The sequence below is a fragment of the Chiloscyllium punctatum genome, chromosome 3 (genome assembly GCF_047496795.1).
Source record: "Chiloscyllium punctatum isolate Juve2018m chromosome 3, sChiPun1.3, whole genome shotgun sequence".
Classification (NCBI taxonomy): Eukaryota; Metazoa; Chordata; class Chondrichthyes; order Orectolobiformes; family Hemiscylliidae; genus Chiloscyllium; species Chiloscyllium punctatum.
The window spans coordinates 75,624,442-75,638,539 of record NC_092741.1 but is presented as its reverse complement, the minus strand read 5'-3'; the positions used below and the strand labels follow the sequence as shown (position 1 = coordinate 75,638,539).

The 14,098-nt window shown below is 38.8% G+C and overlaps 1 protein-coding gene across 1 annotated transcript in view; it reads right to left on the bottom strand.

The window, feature by feature from the left end:
• Window positions 1-9,425: 9,425 nt before the first annotated feature.
• The window catches only part of LOC140454918 (cytosolic carboxypeptidase 2-like), a 63,717-nt gene continuing 59,044 nt past the window's right edge, over window positions 9,426-14,098 (bottom strand). Inside the window, exon 18 of the mRNA XM_072549633.1 lies at window positions 9,426-10,851. Within this exon, the coding sequence (XP_072405734.1) occupies window positions 10,745-10,851 (107 nt within the window). The 3' untranslated portion in view covers window positions 9,426-10,744. The remainder of the gene's footprint in view (window positions 10,852-14,098) is intronic.

Sequence of the window (14,098 nt, the reverse complement as noted above, 5' to 3'; positions counted from 1 at the left end):
AGGGAATTCCTAGAGGCATGGCACTCATCCACAGATTCAATCAATAAGCACATCGACCTGGACCCAATATACCGGCCACTGCAGCAGACAGCTGGAACTGGCAACTGGAAGCAGCAGGTACAAATCACTATAAATGCCAGAGGAAACATCACAGAAGCGCTTCACAGGAGGCTCCCAAGCACTGAGGATGTCACCTAGACAGGGGGCGAAACATCTACAACACAAATTCCCAGCTCGGCGAACAGAACCACAACATGCAACTACATTTTTTTTGTATTAACATCCACAGCATTATATGAGACACTCTGATGTTTGTTCCGGTGTAGCCACATATCAACATTTTGTAAATTTTGATTTGTTAAACTTTACAACTGAACACAGGATGAAAAGAATAAACTGAGACACGCATATTGTTTTTTCTGATTTTTTAATTGTGTATTTTTGACTTTACTCCACTATTTGTCTCCTCAAATGTTGTTGTAACAAGCTTCCACTTTTCATGAATTAGTTGTGGTTGCATAAATAATGGGGAGCTCCTACTTCTACTGGGAATAAAGGTGTTCTATATTTTGAGTACCAAAAGGTTATTTTATTTTCAATGCTTGAGCTTCTAATCGGCTTTTTATCTCCACCGTAACATTGAAACAATTCTAATCAATTCCACAAATATCTTCATCTGTGACTGTGATGCACTACTCTTTTTCGGTCTTATAATATCTTGGTAGCACTTGATATCATGGAACAGATGCCTGCCTACTTTGATTTACTGAGTCAAATGCTTTGTTTAGGAAGATGAATACAATGTAAAATGCTCAGTGTCATTCTTGCAATTTGACAGACAAATTCAGGAACAAACAACATGTCAAAGGTTCCTTCGCAAGATTTAAATAGACATTGTATCTGGATAATTTCCATAGTCACGGGAAGAAGGTAAACCAGGAGATTCTGTTTCAGGATTTTTCCTACCAAGGATAAGACATTATCACTTAATTTTCACAGCATGATTTATCTCCCTTCTTGAAGATAGTTCCAAATATCAAATTCCTAAAGTCAATGGAGATGGATGTTTTTTTTTCTTGAATCCATAGGAGGAGTGCATGGAGTCTTAATGTGTGAAAAAGCCCATCAGCTTTGAAGACTTCAGTTGGAATAACATTAGGGTTGTGACTTTGTTTTTGTCACAGGGCATTGTGGTATAATCTAGAACATATCAACTGCCACTGGACTCAATTTAGGGGGTTGAAAACTTACATCCTACTGTTGACAGTTGGTCTTCTCATCCTCAGGAGAGAAACACCATCCTTTGGGTGAAGGAATTTTATCCACTTGAAGTTGGTCTACAAATGCCCTGGTGATTTGAAAAAAAGCTTTGCATGCAACAATGGTTAGAATTGTTAGATCGCCTGGGTTTTCTCTTACCCTCACATGGCTTTCATCCTCTTAATTGTTCTGTGAACGTTAACCATAAACCTTTGGAATGTTGCCACCTTGATCTGTGACCCTTGGTTGCTCTGCCAGACAATGATGAGTATCATTTGTGTTGTGGGAGTTCATATTTCAGCAAGACGTTTATCTCTTCAATCCTGGTGTCTACAGTGCTTGACCACATTGGTTTGTACGTGGGAATCTACTACAGTTAATTTGATTTGATTCCACTGTTCTCGAGCAGAGTTTGATTTTTAACATTGTGAACAACACTTGAGATTTCTTTCTTCAGTCAGCCTAGTTTAGGGTTGAGATATTATTACCAAATGGATGTAAACACTGAGCAATTTGATCTATCCAAATGGCATCGATGACATAATTCAGGAGGGGTAAGTGTTTAACCGAGGACGTCACCACATAGTTCTGTATTTGACCCTCTGGATGATAGTGTTTGTTATAACGAGGCTCTGCTGAGCACACTTGGTCAGCAGGTGAACACACTAGTTGCATTGGCTTTTTCCACCACATTTTTCCTAATGATTCTGCTTCATATATCAGACTCTGCCAATCCTAGCATTAAAGAAAGATCTTTTCAGATCGTGTTGAGGACCTCTTAAGTTATGATCTCACTGAATGGCAGTGTAGGTACGTAATGGGTCAAATGGAGTTCGGAGTTGTCATAGGTATTGAGGGTCAGGATATAAACATTGACTAGAGTGCCATATCAAAAAAGACTGAGCTTTGACCAGATGTCATTTATACACTTGAGGAGTTCTAGGTGCTGTATTTCAGGGATGATGTGAATGCATTGGACTGTGCAGAATAGGTTTATGAGAATGGTTCCAGGAATGAGGAATTTACATTATGAGAATATGTTGGAGAGATTATAAGTTTGCTCACTGGAACATTTGTTCTTCGACTTCATCAATATGCGAGGTAACTTCTTCAGTTAGACTCTGTTGAAGCACTGGTGTTCTGTCGCACTTTCTATTTGTCTGTCTTAGTCTGTTGTGGTGGGCAATATCACTTCCGCTGCTTTTTCTGAGGGGTTTGTTAATGGGTTCCAAATCGATGTGTGTTAATGGAGTTCTGGTTTGAATGCCAGGCCTCTAGGAATACCAGTGTGTGTCTTATTTTGGATTGTCCCAGTTGAACTGGTGTCCCTCATTGTCTGTGTGTAAGGATATTAGTGATAGTTGGTCATGTCTTTTGGTGGCTAGTTTCCTGCCAGTCTGTCCAATGTAATGTTTGTTGCAGTCCTTGCAGGGTGTTTTATATATTCTGCAGGTTGTTGGTACAGGGTCCTTTTTAGATTCAAGAGCTGTTTGTGTGTTGGTAGGTTTGTGGGTTACCATGATGCTAAGGGGCTGGAGTAGTCTGATTGTCATCTTAGATGTCTTTAATGTATGGTAATGTGGCTAGAGTCTTTGGGTGTGTTGTGCTTTCTTGTATAGGCTTGTTGTTTAAGAATTGGTGGTCTGCTTATTGGGTACCCGTTCTTGAATACATTGTATAGGTATTTATCTTTGGCATCTTGGAGTTCCTGGCTGCTGCAGTGTTTTGTGGCCCATTTTTAAATGTCCTGATGCAGCTCTGTTTATGGGTGTTGGGATTGCTACTGTAGTTGAGGTATCTGGTCTGGGTGTGTCACTAGTCTGCAGTATTCATTTGGCTTTTTTGTTCTACTATGACATCTAAGAAGGGGAGTTTGTTGTTCTCTTCTTTGATGAAGTTTATACTCGTAAGGACATAATTTGTGTTTGTGGGTTTTTTCTAATTTTGTTCCATTTCATGATGACAAAGGTGTCAACCACAAGCTTGGGCTGGATCATGGGGAGGGGTGTTCGTTCCAGCCTCTGCATAACTACTTCTGCCAAGAATCCTGACATTGATGATCCCATGGGTGTCCCATTGAATTGTTTGTAGGTCGTGAGGTACAGATCTATTAGCTTGAGGATGCTGTCCTTGCTGATGGAGTTGGTGCAGTCTGGTGTTCTGTCCTTGGTTCATTTAGTAGTGATGCTAATGTTTCTTCGGCCAGGGTAGTCTTTATTGATGTGAATAAGGCCATCAAGTCACAGGAAACCATGGCCTCGTCCTTTACCTTTGTCTTTGTTCAGGAATTCCTAGGTGGACTGGCATGAGTCTTCTACTAGGTATTTCAGTTTGCATTGAAGTTCCTTTGCTAGTCTGCATGTCCTGAAGAAGGGCTTATGCCCGAAACGTCAATTCTCCTGCTCCTTGGATGCTGCCTGACTTGCTACGCTTTTCCAGCAACACATTTTTCAGCTCTGATCTCCAGCACCTGCAGTCCTCACTTTTTTTTTCTCCTGTATGTCAGTGTGCCAGGAAGTGAGACCATGGGTCTGAGGGGTGGGGGCTCTGGTTTGTGTACCTTTTGGTAATCCATAGAAATGGGGTGTTGGATCATTTGGGTTTCATTCTTTGGACGTCTGTCTTGTGGAGTTTCTTCAGTGCTGCTGTGATACTGTATTCTAGCTGTGGAGTTGGATCCATCGCCACCAGTTGGTAGATGTCGGTATCTGTGAGTCGTGTGTTTTACTTTTTACTTTTCAACGTACTGTATTGTGTTTTGTTCAGGATGGCAGTCATGCACCCTTTGTCTGCTGATAGGATTACAAAATTTCCGCCTTTTCTAAGTCCTCCCAGGGCTTTGCTTTCCTGTGTGTTGAGGGTGTTTCCTTCCTTCCTTTTTCGCTTAGTGTTAGTGCTACTTCCGATGGCCTGCTGGATTTCTTCAATACGTCTGTTTACTTTCACAGTTGATTCCAGTGCTGCTAGGAAGTCCCTTTTTGTCCGAGTCCCTATGGTTGAAGTTTATCCTCATACTAGGACGGTGTTTTCCTTGCTGGTCGGTCCTTTATCCAAGCTTCTGAATTGTCTATGTTATTGCTGGATATGAGCTTGTCCAGTTTTTCTTGTCTAGTCTTTTCTAGTCTGCTGTTTAGTGTTGATGGCTCATTCTAGCGTACTTGTCCATTCCTGGCCAGTTGTGTTGGTGTAGAATTTTTTGCGTGAAGTTTCCCATTCATATTTGTGGAGTTGGTTGTGGGCATCATTTATCATTTCTCGTAACATTCTGTGGTCATTCTGTTCTGCTGTTCTGGCTTGTGGGGTGTTGAGAGGTGGTTTGTATTTGACATGGTAATTCCTGTTTCCTGAGGCATTCATATAGGGCGCACAGTTGGCGGGTGGCACTCAGTTAGATGTTGGTTTCCCATCTTCAGGCTCGTTTAATTGTAATGTGCCCATAGGTGATTGTGATTTTGGAAAAGATTTGTAGTGGAATATATTGAAGAAATTGGGTCAGGAAAGAAGGCTAAGAGGAGATTTGATAGGTTTCAAAATAATAAGGCTGATTGGACTTTTATAGGAAGAAAATGTATCCTCTGAAAAGGATCAAGAACCAGGCGTGCGCGAGTTTATTTGTAAAAGAAGAAAATATGAAGTGAGAATTAAGTGTGGTGGATGCAGGTTCCCTTTAGGTATTTGGGAAGCCAGTAGATAATGTCAATAGAAACAATATTCTGGGTTATGTTGAAAAGACACATCTTATTCATAGGGCAGGTGTAGGTACAATGGGTCAAACAGTCTCCTGCACTGTAACAAGTGAGATTCTGACAGTGCATCTAAGGCCCTATTCTGGGTGGCTAAACCAAACTTGTGGTCATAAGATTGACTGTCAGCCTTTCTTTTCCCATAGCAGGTGTATCCCCTGCTTGATTTTTTTTAAAAATGCTGTTCTTACTGAAGAATATTGGCCTCACTGAGGTTAACAATGTCAAATTGGAGTCTCAATAATTCATATAATAGTTGTTATTCTGGACTGTAGCTTGAGATTATTCTTGTTTTCTAACAGTCCAAGTTGCAAAGTTTAATGTTTTATTTCTTTTGAGCATAAAAATGATGATCCTGCAGACTTCTCTAGCAGGAGAGTGGGCACCTCCATTGTGGTGAAATCAGTGTCTTGCATTTTTTCCAGTTTATAATAACAATTTGAAATCTGAATTTTTAGAGGCAGGTCTGGAAGGTCTTCTCAATGCTCTCCTACCTGACCCCACTCTAGCTGCAATTTTATATAAGATGGTGAGGCCCAGGACAGCCCACCTCAAAGACCACAAATTGTAGGAGCAGAAATAGACCATTTTGCCCATTAAATACCTACTCTGCCATTCTGTAAGGTCATGACTGATCTGAATTGTCAATCCCATTTTCCTGTCCACGTTTATAACCCTTGATTCCCTTAATGATTAGAAATCTGTCTATCTCAGCCTTGAATGTACATGACAACCCTTGACAGTTTTTGGCCTGTCAATAATTTGGGTAATTACCACTTGAGGTGCAATTTCTGAAGAGGAATTTGGAGGCATGGGAGACCTGGCAGATACTTTCCAACTGGAGACCATCTTCAAGAGCCGCCTTTTTATATTGATATCACACCCCTCTTCTCCTCCCCAAGATGTACCTCCTTTGGGTGTTTACTATCATACCAGCCTCTCTATCAAGACCCAAATCACACAGACCTCCCCTCCACTCATTCCTGTGAGAACTCCTGCACTTAACCTAGTCATGGACTTCAAACCTCTTGTGCTGCTTGTAGCCCCAGTGCCTGCTACTGGTATTGGTACCAAGCTGCTGGCCACCCTGAGGTTTGTTCTCCATGGATTCCAGATAAGTGGTGATCATCTGAACATTCCTGACTCTCTATTTGTATGATCTTTAATGTGTTTTTATTTTGCAAAAAGGATATTGAAGTAAAGTTTGTTTTTGGACCATCTCAGCATTTTGTTCCCAAGATCTGTGACTGGAAACTCTTAGTTTGCTTTCTGGGAATAAAGCTATACCTAATGAAATTATTCAGCTGAATATATTTCCTTTACATTCACAGGCTTGTTAGCAATGTATTAATTTTGCACAGATTTTAGAGAAAGAGATGGAGTATCTTGCAGTGTATTACAAACTTTAAAATAATAGGCAGTTGCTGAATTATCAAATCATGTTCTCATCATCTTGTCAGTCTGAGAATTTAAGTAGTTTGGATAGATGATTGCATTCAGAAGATTTGATCTGGTTCGAAAGCAGCCAAAATATATTTGTTCATTGCATGTGCACCTCAGTGTCATAGCAGCCTAACAGTAGCAGTCATGGTCATAGTTCCCGTTTTCAATCAAAAATGAGTACTCTGAAACTACAGAATGATTATTGAGAAAAAAAGATCTTGCACCTCAAAGCTGCCAAAATTACATCAATGCCTAAAAATAATAATGGATGTTAATTATAATTAGTTCAATTTATCTCTCAAACTTTTTGTTGACATTAGGTAGCTTCCAGAGTTGTATAAAAGTGCATTTACTATTAATGTAGCAATATTTATTATTAAACATGTATTTAAGGATTGAAACTACTCTAGCCCTATTGATAAGAGTATGCACACGTTCAGACATTGACTATGCCTTTATACATCGAAACTCCACAATTTGAAATTCTCTAGTCTTTTTTCACTCACTATTGGCTGCTTTGTTTCAATCCCTAGACTTAATAATCTGAACTCCCACTTGAATTCCTTCTCTGCCATGATTCTACTCTGCAGTCCATCGTGCTTCTGGCCTCTCTCATTAAAGCTCCTTTCTTGGCTCATCCATCTTTTCTGATTATGCCTTTGTGAAATGTCCTGAGATGATTGCTACATTAATGTGAAATAGTAACTTTCATATTTTGAGTGATTTTTTTTTTTTGCTGTGTTCTGTCCTTCATTGTGTTGCATTTCTAACTATCTTTAGTAGGTATTGGCCTCTTAGGCAGTGCCAAGCATCTAGTCACCAATGTCAGTAAGAACATAAATGAAACTTGAAAAACCAAGGCATTTCAATTTTTCGCGACAAATTTTATGGGTACCTATACAAAGTAATCTCTGATACTTAGTGAAACTGGGAAAGGTAATATGAAACAACCCTTTTAAGGAATCAGACAAGAGAACAAATATTTAGGGATACAAAGGCCAAATTTAGGACAGATGCTAAAAAACACCTCTTTTATATATCTGGGTTAAGTCGCCAGAAAGTGAGATTTAAAACCTGGACACTGGATTTGTTTAGAAAAGGAATTTGATGATTTAATTGAGCAATGGTAAGGTTGGCATTTTGGGGAAAAAAAGGAACCAAATAATTTTAAAGTTCTTCATTATCTGATCTTATCTTGAGAATACCACGAAAGAGATGCATATTAATTAATGTTTAGTCAGTTAACAAGGCCATCACTAGTACTTCCGAATTGTCAGGTATTCTGGCATCCAATTAATTGCGACATGTGTCCTTGAATTCGCTTGCAGAGGTTATAATTAGACTAAACGATAAAAGTTATCTCAGACCCAATGAGGTATGCGCTAAGTAACACATTGTTTTGTTGTGTTTGAAAATGTTCCTGATGTTTTCAAAAGATAATATTTTAGCAATTTGAGCAATTAATTACAAGTGATGAAGTGAATCAAATGGAGTTCAAAGGCAACTTAATTTTCAGTAATCTAAAATGCTGAAATATTAATAATGAAAAATATTAGGGTTGAATGTTCTGTCAAAACATCTGCACTTGCTGCAAAGTTATGTGAACTATCAAGGAATTGATCATACAATAACAATTACTGACTTTTATGAAGTTGAAGTCGTGTACTGTACCTTTGCAAGAGTGAATGCTGCTCTGAACTGAGAGCTTACCTGTGTAAAGGACTAGATGGCAGTCCCAGAGTGTACTGGAAAATTGAAAATGTGTAACATTTGGCTGTGAAATGGATACCTGAGTTTTGGTTACTATTTTGACAACAATTCAAGTTTAACCAATCAGTTTAAATTATGCTCCAGACTACTAAAAACCCAGTCGCGATGTTGGGGAATATAAAATGTGGGCATTTTGAAAATTAGTCAGAGAGCAACTGCCATCTTAACTGCTTATTATCTGCTTCCAACTCTATAAACAATATACTGCAAGGCAAGCTAACATCTTGTTCTCCAAGAAATTTGGAAATGCTTTCTATCAAAGATACCTTTCCATATGAAATGTACTCTCAATAGAAAGAAAGATGACAACCTAGGGAGCTCCTCAGCCAGAGGAAGAAAATCACAGAAGACAACAGCAACTGTGTGGTTTTGAAATTAAGCTGATGTAATTTTAATAAATATCTTATTGGAACAGTATATTGTTTATAGAGTTGGAAGCAGATAATAAGCAGTTAAGAGAAAGGGGGGTCTTGGAATTATTAGTAGTTGTTTGATGTTCACTTTTAGAGGTAAAAAATAAATTCATGTTATTTTTCTTAAAACGAGTGAGAGAACTCATTTAATCAGATTTTGAGGTGAGCTTTTCTGGGTGTTTAGTTTAACTAACAGAGGGGTTCATCTCCATGTCATAGCATACTATACTGTGTTAGTCAACAATAGAGGGGTTGTAGGATTTTAAAAAAAATAAATATCTACCACAGATGATTCTTCTGCCTCAGTTCTCAATTTCTTTAGCAGTGGCAATTTCTGAGCACTGGACAATGGAAGACATTATAGAATGTTTTTGGTGACAGGGCTTTAAATACTACACTATATTTCTATGAACAAAAAAATTTCTTATGGAACATTGTCCGTGTAGAAAAGGAAGTTTGCAGTTAAGTATGAAGCAAGTTTCACCACACACCCCAGCCCTCACCTGCTGGATCTGTATAGATACTTGAAATACTATGAAATGGCATTGACGTTCATCCAACTTGTTGCAATGTGTCTAACATGATCTTAAAATAAAATGAAAATCCATTTATTTTACTGACAAATTTCAGAAACATGGAAATCTCAAACTGAAAGGGCTCAGTCATCAAAAGCCAATCATTAAAACCAGAATTAATGATGTTATAAATCACAAGTTTAATAAGATTCTTAATTCCAAACAACATCTATGAAAAAGGCATTGAGGTAATTGCCTGTTTATTATGACTATGTGCCAGATCTAATAAAAGTGACTAAATACACATGATCTTTATTCCTGTTGTATGCCATATCTAAGAGCCAGCAGTTCGAGTGGTTTGGGAGAAATAACTAATCATTTTAAAATGTATTATTGTACCAAAATGCATTAAGAAATCATTTATTTAAAGCAAAATAGCTTAGCTTTGATTGCAACATACATCTGTACATTCCATGGATGAAAACTTCCAATGTTCTTTCCACCATACAAACCTGTGTATCTGGACCTCGAAATTGCTTTCTTCCATGTAGGAAGTCTCAAACTTGACTCCAACCATATATCAAGTTGCTAAAACTGTGAACTTTCCATAGGAGCCAGATTGCATGCCCATTCTACTCTCAAAGCAAAAAAGTGCTGATGCATCTGCTGTTTATATCCATCATCTAATTTTATTTCAGACTGCCAGTACTAACAGTTTATTCTTTTTTTAGTTCTTTACCGGCACCATCACTAATAAAAGCAGTAATCATTGCCTACCTGAATTGCTAATTCAGAGAGCAGCTTAGGGTCTGTGGTGAGTCTTGCTACAGTAGATATCCTTCGCTAATGTAAACTATGTGGGATTTTGTAATAATCAATGGTAGTTTTTTAAAAAATTGATCTTAATAATTCATTCATTGTATTTAAATATCACCGTGGTTTGAACACAAACCCCAGAATATTAGCCTGACCTTCTGGCTCACTAATGCAGTAACATTACCACTGTATCATCACCTACCAGTTATTAATTATTGTTACTCCTTGTTAGTCAAGGTTAATTTCACAATGTTCAATGCTAAAGCAATATGTCCATATATTTTTCAAATAAAATGGTCTTTACTTTAGTTTCTTCCATCTCACATTTATTTGTAGTGAGAACTAATCCCAACTAAAAGGAAAGGCAATCCCAGATCACTTGCATTAATTGGATTGGAAACTTGCTATGTTGGGAAATCATAATTAGGAACGATATTGTAGCACAGAATGCACACTATTCTAAAAATCCAAACTAATGCTGGAAGTCTGGATGCACAATCTGTTGTTTTAAGACTTATAGTCTAAAATATTTTGAAAGGTATTACAATATACTTCCACATCAAACATTAATTTTGTTGTTTTCATTGATTACTCAGTACAGTAATAGCTCATTCAATTATTTCACAGAATCATATCAAAGTAATCCAATATCAGATACAAATAAAAACTGCTCAGAAAAGGAATTGATCCGTTCTTGATTGTAGGTAAAGAGAACTATGTCAAAATAAAGTTTATTCCATTTTATGTAGAAGGTTACATTTTCAACTCTTATGTACTCTTTTTCTCACTTTTCATTACTTGCCACTGGCGAATTAAATTTTGAATGTTTGGAATACCTTTTATCTTGAGTTAAGCCCACCACACAAACATCTTTAAAAGCAGATGTTGCTTCTGTAAAACAATAAACATTTCTTAATTTTTAAGTGATTCCATAAACAATGTGCGTTGTGAACTGAAATTGTAAACTTTGAATAACCCATACCCAACCTGATGACCCAATGCATTGATTCAATTGATATTGAATCTCCTGGCAAAGTGCAAGAATGCTGCTGAAATAGGGACAGCAGTTTCCATCAGGATTTGCCCAGGGCTAGATGGTCAACCTAATCTGGCTCCTCATTTTTGCCAGTTCAAATATTTACACTTGGGAAAAAGACAGAGTTTGTGTATGATTTCAATAACCTCCATTGTTTAGCAGGATTAGCATGAGGAAATCACCATTGGTCCCCTAGATTATCTGGAGCCAGCAATATGACAATAGTAAATTCTGATGAGCCTCCAGAAAACTACAGCAAATGGCATTCTCCAAATGAAGCAACACAATTAACTAGAGGTGAAAATTGAGCACATGTAAAAACCAATCATTGCCAGCAGACAACAGAAGTTCTAAAGAGTTTTTGGACTTGAAACATTGAATGTATTTCACTCTCTCCACAGATGCTGCCTTTCTCTAGTATTCTCTTATTATTTCGGATTTCCAGCATCTGTGGTATTTTGCTTCGACTTAAGAAAACAGAAGTTCTTAGCTCCACAGTAACGTGACCTGGATGGAGCCCATTAACAACACCATTACTGGAACATCAGACAGTCTGATCCATCTATGGGAAAAACATGGAATGAGCTCCATCCTGAAACAATTTTTTTAAAGGCGTAAGCCTTGAACCATGGAAAGTGTGGCCATGAAATAATCACAATAGACTGAACTTTCCTTTTTCTTGGCAATGTGTATATTTCAATGAGATTCATGGCTGCCAGATTACCATAGTCCATGGTGGCATTGCTGATGCAGCCTGTGGCTCTTCAGCTCGTTAATTGTACAACTGGCCCCTCCGGTGCACATCTCTTGGCATCATGGGGCAGGAGGTGCAGAAGCGCCTGCTAGTGGCTGGGACTTTGTGATGTTCACACCACTCATATCATATCTGACCCTCAGTTATGTACTACTTCAGAGGAGGGAAGCCAGGAAGTGTCCCTTATTCTACATTGTCCCAGCATTATCCTCAAACAAATGGCCCAAAAAGGGAAGGTAGCTCCCTGCTTTGCAGATAGGTACATTGAGGTGCTGGTGGACAGGGGCTGGAGAGGAGGGCCATCCCTTTTTCTTGTTGAGCTACAAAGGAGCACACACACCAGACTCAGCCAGCCTGGACTAAAAATAGTGCCTTGAGTCAGCGCAATGTCCCAGTTTAAAAAAAATGCCCAGAAAGAAAGTGATCTTTTGCGCTCTGCAAGGGTAAGTATCATTATCTTCTCTGTGCTTCCTCATACTCATTCTAACTCTGTCACTGCTCATATCTCTCACCAAGGTTCACGGACTACAACTGTTGGAGGCAACCCAGAGAGGGTTCATTATATTGATCCTTGGTATGGAGGGACTTTGGGATTCGGTATTACCCAGTCCAGTCAGTGGCTCTCACCCACCTTATCCTCCCACCTTATCCTCTCACCGACTTTATCCTCCCAAATTGCTAACTTTTCAGAGAATTGTCAGACTCTGGAAAAGTCCCTGAAGATTTAAAACAGCCAGGGACAGAAATCATTGAAGTCCCTTTTGTTTAAAAGTGAAGTCAAAAGTAGGGAACTATAGGTCAGTTAACTTACAGCTGTTATGGGGAAGGTATTTGAGTATTATAATGGATGTATTAACAGAGAAGTTAACAATACACGACATGATCAAGCAGAGTCAACAGGTGCTTCAGTAAGGGTAAATTATGCATGACAAGTTTACTACAAGTCTTTGAGGAGTCAACAAGCAGGATAAGAAGCAGTGGGTGTAATATACTGGATTTTCAGAAAGCATTTGATAAGGTACCACTTAGGCCACTTAATAAAATAAGAATTGATATTGGAGGTATTGTATTAGCATGGAGAGGGAACTGGCTAACTCACAGAAACCAGAGAGTTGGGAAAAAGGGTGTATTTTCAGGATCACAACCTGTAATGAGAAATGATTTAGGGATCAGTGCTGTGGCCAAAATTATTTGCAATGTGCATTAATGACTTGGATGAGGAAAGTAAATGTATTGCAGCTAAGTTTGTGAATGTCCCAAAAACAGTGGTGAAGATAACTCAAAAAGGGACTTAGGTTCAGCGAATAGGCAAAAATAGGGGGCAATTAGAATATAATATGAAAAAATGTGATGCTATGTACTTGGGCACAAGGAACCAAGGGGACTAATATACTGGCAGGGAGATTTGCTAGAGCTGCTTGCAAGGATTTAAACTTGTAAGGTGGGAGGGGAATGGGACCTGGGAGATAGTGCGGAAGGAGATCAATCTGAGACTGGTACAATTGAGAACAAAAGCGAGTCAAACAGTCAGGAACAAAAGCAGAGAACAAGGTAGGACTGATAAATTAAACTGCATTTATTTCAATGCAAGAGGCCTAACAGGAAAGGCAGATGAACTCAGGGCATGGTTAGGAACATGGGACTGGGATATCATAGCAATTACAGAAACGTGGCTCAGGGACAGACAGGACTGGCAGCTTAATGTTCCGGGATACAAATCCTACAGAAAGGGAGGCAAGAGAGGAGGGGCAGACGTGTTTTTGATAAGGGATAGCATTACAGCTGTACTGAGGGAGGATATTCCTGGAAATACATCCAGGGAAGTTATTTGGGTGGAACTGAGAAATCAGAAAGGGATGATCACCTTATTGGAATTGTATTATAGACCCCCTAATAGTGAGAGGGAAATTAAGAAACAAAATTTAAGGAGGTCTCAATTATCAATAAGAATAATAGGGTGGTTATGGTAGGGGATTTTAACTTTCCAAACATCGACTGGGACTGCCATAGTGTTAAGGGTTTAGATGGAGTGGAATTTGTTAAGTGTGTACAAGAAAATTTTCTGATTCAGTATGTGGATGTACCGACTAGAGAAGGTGAAAAACTTGACCTACTTTTGGGAAATAAGGCAGGACAGGTGACTGAGGTGTCAGTGGGGGAGCACTTTAGCGCCAGCGACCATAATTCTATTAGTTTTAAAACAGAGATAATAGACAATAGGTGCAGGAGTAGGCCATTCTGCCCTTTGAGCCTGCACCACCATTCAATATGATCATGGCTGATCATCCTTAATCAGTATCCTGTTCCTGCCTTATCTCCATAACCCTTGATTCCACAGTCCTTGAGAG